At 43.4% G+C, this 10,722-nt stretch overlaps 1 protein-coding gene across 1 annotated transcript in view; it reads right to left on the reverse strand.

The window, feature by feature from the left end:
- ARL15 (ADP ribosylation factor like GTPase 15) overlaps positions 1-9,610 on the reverse strand; it is a 429,205-nt gene extending 419,595 nt beyond the window's left edge. Inside the window, 1 exon segment of the mRNA NM_001131133.1 lies at positions 9,460-9,610. Coding sequence (NP_001124605.1) covers positions 9,460-9,507 — 48 coding nt within the window. The 5' untranslated portion in view covers positions 9,508-9,610.
- Between the last annotated feature and the right edge of the window lie 1,112 nt (positions 9,611-10,722).

Below are 10,722 nucleotides of genomic sequence, written 5' to 3' on the forward strand. Positions count from 1 at the left end.
TCATGGGGTTACTCACCCCCAAATTTCCTCACAGCTATTCCTTTTGCCTGGCTCTGGCCCTGCCTGTCACTGGGCCAACTTTACTTAGCTTCAATGTTGCAGACGTTAAAAGACTCCTCTGGGAAGTTCTCTTTGGCCCTGAAATCTAGGTTAGGTTCCCTTTCATGTGCTACTCTAGTCATCTTTATTTCCCTCCAGATAGACTATGCTACTCCAAAATGTAATTGTTTATTTTTCATCGTACAGGAGCATAAGTACCTTGAGGGCAGACTAATGTCTTATTCAGTCAACATTTTTTTTTAGGGAAAAAAGCAAATTTAAAACGAGCATTATGTTACAATTTTGGTAAAATTCTTAAAGCACACAAAATGATACTATATATGGTTTACACCCACATGCATATATGATAAAAAGCCAAAAACATGCATGAGACTGTTACTCACTAACCTTGGGATAGTGGTCACCACTGAGAAGGGTGGAGGAGGAAGCGTGCAGGGAACAGGAGTCTTTAGTTTCATTTAAAGATCACCAGAGTTTTGAAGTCAAAATGGCAAAATGTTCAGTCAGGAAGGCAGGTACACAGAAGTCTGTTATATTATTTTCTGTACTTTTCTGAATAATTAAGATAATTCATAATTAGAAATAAAACTCTGAAAGAATTGTATTTCTGTTTAGCTCCTGACTCCATGTCTATACTGATTAGGAACGGGTATAGACCTCCAATGCCTCAATCAGTGGTCCTGGAGTGCCTCCAGATTGTCATTCCCTTCCCCGAGAGAGAGAGAGAGAGGCCAGAGCAGCAGCTCTCCTGTTGAAAAAAGAACCCAAGGGAATCCCTCTTGGAGAGACATGGACATAATTAGTGGGATAAGTCCTCAACTCTGAAAGCAGCAGTCCAGAGGTTAAAACAGTTCCCAGCAAATCTAGGTACACAGCAACTTGATAAATGAGATTGGCTTGCAAATGCAATTTTTCAGATGGTGAGCTACTATCAAAATCATGTAGGAGTGTTTGGCTCTATGAGCCAAAGGGCAGAACACCTACCTTTATGCAAAGTGAAGGAGAGAGTGGGTAATCAATGAAAGCTAAATCAGTGAGCAGGCTCCCACCTCAAACACAAACGCACACAACTTTCCCAGTGGGAGCTGCACTGTCACTGAGTTCCCAGAGGGCCTCTCACAGGCAACCAGGTGACAGAAACAATCAAGTGACCCCTCAATTTCCAGAACTGTTATCTATGGTTCACACAGTCTCTCTCACTCATCCTCTCAACAATTATTAATTATAATAGGTAAGCAGCACCAAAGAATGCTCATGGCCATGGGCTTAGAATCAGACAAGCTCATACACTGATCCTGACCCTGACCCTCCACTGGTTATGCAATTCTGGGCAACTCAACCTTTCAGAGTCTCAAGTTTCCTCTTTTCTAAGTTGCTATGTCTTTGTGGTTAACAGCACTGTTGGGAGGATTAAATTAGGTGACCCAAGGAAAACACTCAGCACTGTAAATGGTACACAGTCCTGTATTTACCAGACACTAGACTAGATTCCAGTGATAAAATGGTGATTAAGATGGTCAGGGAACCAGCAATGATGCAGGTTACAGACTCAGATGCCAGCCATGTATTTAGCGCTAGAAATCTGAACTGGCCTTATAAATTGTGGGGCCCAGTGCAAAATGAAAACGCAAAGCACCTGTTCTAAAATTAAGATTTTTTTTTTTTTTTCAGGATGGTGACCAAAGAGCAGTAAACCAGGCATGGGGCTCTTCTGAACCCAGCGGTTGCAAGGCTGGGAAGCCAGCCCTGCTAGAAGTAGATGTGACTTGGTACTTTACAGACACTCAGAAAATGAGAGTCAACCACAACTTGGCTTCTTAGACTCATCCAAACACCTGGGACATTGGGACATTCGGGGAGATGACAGGGGAGAGCCACAACATAACACAGGGGGCTGCAGGATCCAAAATAAAAGCCCCTCAATAATTTAATGTGTGGGAAGTATCAGAGGAAATTCCCACTTCTTGTCACCTACAATAGTTATGAGACCTTCCCTAACAAGCTTTCCTTCTCTTTAGTCTACCTTAGAAATAAATCCTTTTATAAAGTTAATACCATCAGGAGATTTTGCCCAGCTGAAGTCCATAAGCAACAGGCTGCTTATGGCCTAGTATCTATTGGGAACAGCTGACTTCCCAGGCAGCACGTGGCAAAGGAACATAGCACAGTCTCAGTACCTCTTCAAAAGAAACGGGGCTGGGCAAGGTGGCTCACGCCTGTGATCCTAGCACTTTGGGAAGCTGAGGTAGGTGGATCACTTGAGGTCAGGAGATTGAGACCAGCCTGGGCAACATGGTGAAACCCTGTCTCTACCAAAAAATACAAAAACTAACCACACGCCTGTAGTCCCAGCTACTCAGGAGGCTTAGGTGGGATAATTGCTTGAACTCAGGAGGCAGAGGTTGCAGTGAGCTGAGATCAAGCCACTGCACTCCAGCCTGGATGACAGAGTGAGACCCTGTCAAGCAAGCAAGCAAGCAAGAAAAGCAAGAAACAAACAAAAAACTGGGGCTTGGGGCAGGTAGGAATGTGCCCCTGAAAGTGACACTAGGGGACTGAGTAAGGAGATCGCACCACTGCACTCCAGCCTGAATGACAGAGTGAGACCCTGTCAAAAAAAAAAAAAAAGAGAAGAAGAGGAGAAGAAAAAAAGAAGAGGAGGAGAGGAAAAAAAGAAGAAAAAGAAGGAGAGGGGAGGGGAGAGGAGGGGAAGGGAGGGAAGGAAAATGAAACAAAACAAAACTGGGGCTTGGGGCAGGTAGGAATGTGCCCCTGAAAGTGACACTAGGGGGCCGAGTAAGGAGGTTGCCTGAAAATCTATATGTGGTCACCTGATGGAACATTAGATGCTGAAGATCACCTCAGTGACTATGACCAGGGTAAGGAGACTGTAAGGCAGGAGTTCCCAGCACACAACATAATTCTCTTCCTAGCCAGCCTTCTCTGTAACAATCACCTGCCACAGTCCTTGGGGACAAGGGCGCATCAGCCAGCCTGCTCATGGCCACTGCTTTCTTTAACATAGTAGTGGTCAAGGACCACTTTTCTGTACCTGTTTACTTAAGAAGCAATATACTAAAAATTTTGAGTGCATCCCAACTGCCTTAACACCAAGCTGCCTGAGCCTCTGCCCAGCACAAGGGAACTACTGGTAAGTGGAAGGCAATGAAGAGGGAGGGCCCTGGGGCCACAACGCAGTTCAACTACTTGCTAGCTGTGTGAACTTGAGGAAATTATACAACCTCCCTGAGTCTCAGTTTAATGCTATTACACATGCAAAGCACTTAGAACATTGGCACAGAGTAAGTGTTCAATGAATGTTAACTGATTTTGCCCTCCTGATTATAACTCATATACTTATCTCCTCTCATCCCCCACCCGAGCACTGCCCACATGCCAACAAGCATGTGGCTTTGGCATCTTTCAGAATGCGAGCCCCTGGAGGGCAGGAATCAAGGTCTCTATGTGTCCTCTCCTAGGGCTCATACTGTTAGACTGGAGCCACAGAAGTTTGGGAACCAGACCTAACACCTTTGTAGAAAAGTTCCTACCTAATGGTATGGATTTGCTCAAAACATTTTTGCTATGTGAACTCCATATATGGTAGATCTGTTTATTGTGCTCAGATAATTTTTATCTTATAAATTATTAAGAAAGGAATATTTAATATGACTGCCTAATCCACTCGACATTTAGACTAAAAAGTGACCTACATTATCACTTTATAGTTAGTCATAATAAATACAACTTACAATGTTCATAGATATTCAGGGTTAAAAACAATGAAACAATGTACTTTTTTTTATCAATAAAGAAGTTCAGTTCACAGATAACTGAACATAATATGAAATCACAAATGTACCTTCACTCCTTTTTTCAAGTAGGATCCTTTACAATTTCATAGTGCCTGTGGGCTCTACCCTTTGTAGCACATCATGGGTTTCTATTGTTGGTTAGTTAGCTGGTTTTTATCCTGCAAATGGTGAGAGATTTGTGATGATCAACCCAATTCTCTCACCACATCTTCCCCACTGACACATACATTTTTATGATGGCAGATACAGCCTATAACCAAGAAACTAAATAGGTCAAGTCCACCAGTCTATACAAAGAAATCTTATTAAACTAACCTATCAAATCTAATCTTATTAAATCCCAAACACTGGCAGGGCGCGGTGGCTCACTCCTGTTAATCCCAGCATTTTGGGAGGTCGAGGCAGATGGATCACCTGAGGTCAGGAGTTTGAGACCAGCCTGGCCAACATGGTGAAACCCCGTCTCTACTAAACATACAAAAATTAGCTGGGCATGGTGGTGGGCACCTGTAATCCCAGCTACTTAGGAGGCTGGGACAGGAGAATCACCCCATTGCACTCCAGCCTGCGTGACAAGAGCAAAACTCTGTCTCAAAAAAAAAAAAAAAAAAATCTCCAACACGGTACAGTAGTTTCCCCTCATCCATGGGGGATATATTCCAAGTCCCAGTGGATACCTAAAACCACAGATAGTAGTGAGCTATCATAGAACTAACTAACATAGCACATAGCACACTATATTTTTTCCTATACACACACACCTATGATAAAGTTTAATGTGTAAATTAGGCACAGTAAGTGATTAATAATAACTAATAATAAAAGTGAACAATTATGACAATATACTGTAATAAAAGTTATGTGAATGTGGTCTCTCTCTCTCTCTCTCTTAAAATATCTTATCGTACTGTACTCACCTATTTTGAGACCTCGGTGGACCATGGTTAACTGAAACCTTGAAAAGTAAAACTGTGGATGGGAGGGTGGAGGCTACTATAAACAAATGCAATGAATATTAATTGACAATTAGCATCCAAGACTAATCAACCATTTTTACTTGTCACATTTTCAAGTCTAAGTTTATATTTTAGTTCACAATAAAACACATAAAATGAGAGAAATGTACTAGAAAGCAAAGAAGCACATCAGAAGCTACCCCCTCCCCTATGTGCCTTACTTAACCTGTCCTGCCACAGGTTCCTCTAGAGCCACACGACTGCCAGTCCTGCAGCCAAGGAGGATATTACAGCTGAGGGTTCATCCCCCACGACTTTCAGGGCCATGCACAAAGTAGGGGCTCCATAAATATTTGTTGAATAGATAAATTATTCAAATGGGTTTTATTTTCGTAGCTTTTAAAAGGTTCTTAAAAGAGTCTTGTGACTTCCTGCTTGTTGATTACAACTCCCAGTATTTCCATAAATTGAGACTAGTTTAAAAGGTATGTCAATACCACTAAGCAGTAACAGTCATTCTACAGGACGTATAAAAGTAACATCAGCAACATAATCACAATACGTTAACTTTTTTTTTTTTTTTTTTTTTTTTTTGTCTTGAGACGGAGTCTCACTCTGTCGCCCAGGCTGGAGTGCAGTGGTGCGATCTCACTGCAACCTCTGCCTCCTGGGTTCAAGCGATTCTCCTGCCTCAGCCTCCCGAGTAGCTGAGCTTACAGGCATGCGCCACGACACCCAGCTAATTTTTCTATTTTAAGTAGAGGCGGGGTTTCTCCCTGTCAGCCAGGCTGGTCTCAAACTCCTGACCTCAAGGGATCCATCTGTCTCGCCCTCCCAAAGTCCTGGGATTCCAGGCGTGAGCCACCTCGCCCAGCCACACAATACATTAACATTTTACATTTGAAAAGCAACGTACTGTTTACAAATGGCTTTCCCTCAACTATCTCATTTAATCATCATAGGTATTACACAGAGTGTAACCAATTGTACCACTGTTGTTTTGATGGCGCAGAGGGAAACAAGGTTAATTCCAGATCAATCATCACATGAGTCAAGACAGAAAATTTTGAACTGAAAGGAATCTAGAAGTTGATCTTGTCCAACCTCCCAGGAAAACTCGAGAAATGTGTTTTTCTCTTTCATTTTAACCTGACTATTTTCTCCTACCTTATTCAAAAAGCTCTGCACGTTGTGTTACTAGTTCTACCTATGAGAAGAAAGAGTAAGATGCTGGTACTGCCTGTTGGGACAGCAGCTAAATGTTTACCCAGAGACCTGGCAGATGTAAACATGGCCTTTAAACCCCATCATGGAAAGGGGAAAAGTTGTGTGCCCTTCAAGGAAGATTCACGCATCAACTGGAAAACAGAGATTTTTATGTTTAAATTGCCACCCATGGCTAAACAGATTATATCTTGATCATCTTCAAGTTAAGAGTAAAGGATACATTCTGCATTCCCCAGAACAAAACACCTAATCCAAACAGATTTTATCTTGTCTCAGTTTAAAAACTGGTGAAAAAAAGCAGAATTTTCCTTTCCATTTCATATTCATCTGATTCAACAAATAAAATATCGGGCCCTAACTATTAATACATGCCAGAAACCAAGTCAGGCACTGCACCAGGTGATACATCTAATTGATTAGGATTAGCAAATTTCTATTCTTTCCCTCGACTGAAATCAATAAAACCCTGCCTTAAATATTAAAGTACTATCCCTGTCCCTCAATTTGACTGTCATATCTGAGAATATTTGTTTTAAGAAATCAACAGCGACTCAAAGATCAGTAGAGCTTCTTCATCTGTTTTAATATCTCAATCTTATTAAAAGGATTAATCCTGTTAAGACAAAATAGCACCTCCACCTTTCTCTCCCTTCTTCCTTTCCACTGTCCTCCAAATAAAAAGGTCAAGTGATGACATCCAGCCCAAAGAACAATGAACAATACATACATACACACACACAGCTCTCTCTTCCAGTTTCCAACAGGAGCAACACAAGAAAGATTAAAAAGAAATAACACACACCATCATTCTTGTCAAGTGCATGGAAAGGAAACTTACTCTAATCCATTCAGCAAAATCTGGAGTCAAACTTGGAATGAAAGGAGCATTTTTTTTTTTTTTTTTCCCTGCAAGGTAAGTAAAAGAACTCAGGAATTTTTAAAAAATAAAATAAGATACCAGATGCAAATAAATTGATTTCTATTCCTCAGAAATAGGGCTTTTAATAAACGCCACACAGAGTATGCATAAGCAAGCAAGTCAATCCGAAAGACAGGAAGAGAAGAATAATGTGTGGCACATCATTTTCTCTGAAAGTCGACAAGCAAAAGGTGAACACAAAAAGGCTACCTCGGGAGGGCTAGTTTTTGTTTTGAGATGGTTTTTCTGTTTGTTTCCATCCAGTTTAATGCTAAAGAATTTTCTGAAATCTTTTCACAGGGGACACCTGGCACACTCACAAAAACTAAACTGTTTCCTTTAAGATTTCTTTTCTCACCTCCAAAGAGTAGCCACTGGCTTTTATGGGGTTGGTCACTGCACTTGCGAATTTTAGATGGATAAAGTGGCAAAATAATGATTTTTTTAAAATATAAAAGTAAAACTAAGATGTATGGCAAGTAAAGCTTTTTAAAAAGCCAAGTCAAATTTGGGGCCTGCTGATTTTGACACAAAGCTGTTAGTAAATTGGCAAAGAAATTAATCTGCTTTTAGGGTAAACTTGAGCCCAGGTAAAATAAAAAGGCCAAGTCAAATTTGTGACCTGTTGATTTTGACACAAAGCTGTTAGTAAATTGGCAAATAAATTAATCTGCTTTTAAGGTAATCTTGAGCCCACAAACATTCATCCACTCACCTTTAGACTATGCCTATCTAGAGGTTAGCCTGAGTAATTAACCAGCGTTATCAATTTTGTTTTCACTAAGCATTTTGATAGGTTTGGCACCTCAAAGCCAGCTTTGTGATGCAATTTATAAATTTAAAACACATCCAGTAAATAAAGAAAATAATAAAATGTCAGAACCACCTGATTTTCTTTTTTAAGAACTATTTAAGTATTCAAAATTAGCTTTTAGTAGTACAGGCAATGTCACCCTTTCCTACTTGGTAATTATCCCAACAAACTTTCGCTTTAATTTAGGCAGACTGCAAGACAAAAACCATGTATTGTATTTTATAAGATAAATTACAAATTAAATCAGTTATTTAACTTAGAAAATAATCTTCTGGACACTTTGGCAGCTCTCTTAACTTACAGGGCACCTTGTATTGTGAAGAATGTTCATAATCAGATAATCCCCTTAACCAGCTACAGTACTGGGTGAATAACATCCCTTTATCACAAAGATAAAGGAAGTTACTGCCATCAACAAATGAACAACAAAACAGAACTTGAACTCAGAATTTTAGATCCAGCTCCATTCACAAGGCCATGCTTTAACTGCAGTCACCATCCTTTCCCACAAGACCATCAAGCTCTGAAGCATTAGGAGAAACATTTTCTTTATGTACACTAAAATAAGCCCAAATACACAGATGACGGTACAAAGCCGGTCCGGCGTTTCTTGGCCATCAAAGCATGCACAGACTTTCTCAGTACAGCCTTAAGTGTAATTCCTAGAAGGCACTGGCAAATCTCTGCCAGGCCAATCTGCAGTCGAAAACCGAGTGCATGTGTCCAACAAGATGACAGGAGGGTCAATGTTTCTAACCGTCTACTCCAACTCTGTATGGCAATAGCGGTTCTGCCCAACATGGTAAACACAGTAATCGTATAGGATCGAACACAGTCTCTGTAAATGAGGATCCCCTTAAACGCAAACAAGCAGCTCTGGGGAAATATAATTTCTGGAACAAAACATAGTGCTCGCATAATTCCACAAAGACACACATAGAAGTCCATTTTTAAAATGATGTTCGGTCCCAGCACTGTGCTGACACTTTTCCCCCCTAAACTTCTCAGCACAAGCCTGGCCTAAACAGCCGGGTTCCAATCCGTGAACACTGGAACCGCGGCACGCACCCAAGACCGGAATGGTGGGGCTATACCTGTCCCTACTCAGTCCTGTTCCTGCCAACCTGCGAGGTAGTTTAGACCCGTATGCTTTATGGTAATGTGCTTTTAAAATCCCGCCACGACCGAGGTCATAGCTTTAGAGATTTAATAACAATCAAATGACCAGGGCTGCTGGGCACTTAGTGAGCCATTCTGGTTATGGCTCTTTAATAGCACCTGGAGTTCTGCTCCAGGGAGAGCGGAAAACTCCTGCTCCCCCGGAAAGAAAGTCCTCTGCGGAGAGCGCAGAGGGAAGCCAGGAAGCCGATCGCGGGCAGGGGACGCGCCGCCGCGGCCGCCCCATCTCTCAAGCAGCCCCAGCGCGACCCTCGCCCTGCAGCCGTGCTGGCCCAGGCCGCACCTTTACCTGTCAGCTCCACCACCCACCCGCCCTGGAGGCTGCCCCTCCGAGTCCAGGGCAAGGCTTACGAGCCGGCTGCGGGAGAAAGAACCCCAGAGGCATCCTATCCCAAAGAAAGAAAGCAAAAAGGCTGCTCCTCAAGGCAGGGGGGCCATCGGGCACGCCGAGATCCGAGAGGCGACATGCCACCCCTGCCCTGCACCTACCAGATAATCCATGTACAGAAACGCCTCAGTTATCCGGAGATCAGACATCCGGCAGCCTAAAGCATCCGGAACGGCTCCGAACCCGGAAAAAAAAAAGCAGCGTCTGGCTGCGAGCGAGCAGCTCCTGAAAAAGCCAGCAACAGCGAAAATAGCCGAAAGCAGCCGACTAGCCGGAGATTACACAAGGGGCGCGGCGATTGGCCAGGCGGGCGGGCAGACGGAAAGAAGCGCGCTCATTGGCTGCGGCGCCTATAAAAGGCAGGCCCCAGCCGGTAGCAGAAGAGAAACGCGGGAGTGGTGGGGGTTGCGGGTTTCTGTGTGGTGAACGGAGGAGCCGAGGTGGGGGTGGTGCAAGCGGAAGAAAGCCAAGAGAGCGGAAAATCAGCTGGTGCTGTCGCCGCCGGAGTTTTGTGTTTCCACAGCTTTCCAGTTGGGTACAACGGAGCCGAACTCCGTGTTCCCGGGCTGGAGAGCCTTGGTGTCCCCGCCAACCCCCAGTAGGAAGCGAGCGCTGTAACGTGGGAGGCGTGGTCGCCACTGATCTTGTCTCTCCCCCGAGAGCCTTCCTAAAGGTTCTGCCGCCACGAGACGGCACCACCGGGAAAGAGGTGTGTGAAAGTGTACTCCGTAAACAGGCAATCCTGTACGCGACTTAGGGGCAGAAAGACCCTCCGCACTTTTATCATTTGAAAGTAAGGTGGACGATTCCAGCCTGGTGTCCCTGAGGGTACACGCAGGCCCCCCGCGCAGCCAGAGGTGACTCAGGAACCCCCCTTCCAACCCCTGCGTAGAACGCCGAACAGTCTTCGGAGAATTCGCTTTCCTCCACGTGAAAAGAAAAACATTTGAGGACTCGCAGTAGTCACTTGTACTCCCCAAACACACGGGAAGAAGTTGATCAGTTTGCATGCTTGGAGTCAAATTACACTCAGCACAAATCCAACGCCCCTGAATTAAATGAGCAGTAGAAGCTCTCTGCAAAAAACACAACTAACAATATTTGTGACCCGGTATTATTTCAAGAGGTAAAAACATCTATAAGCAGTTGCATTTGGGACTTATGCATTTCCTGGTAATGTCAATATTGCATTAAGCTAGTGGGGTTGGGCAGGGAAAGCCTGAATCGGACAAGAAGCTGGGTTGTTTTTTGTTTTTGTTTTTTTTTTTAGGCTGTAAATAACCAGACCATGCCAGACACAGCTATGTTCTTAGGCTCAGGTGATTGGAGTGCCCCTCATCCCCACCCTCAGGGCTTAGGGAGAA

This window comes from Pongo abelii, chromosome 4, assembly GCF_028885655.2.
Source record: "Pongo abelii isolate AG06213 chromosome 4, NHGRI_mPonAbe1-v2.0_pri, whole genome shotgun sequence".
Lineage (NCBI taxonomy): Eukaryota > Metazoa > Chordata > Mammalia > Primates > Hominidae > Pongo > Pongo abelii.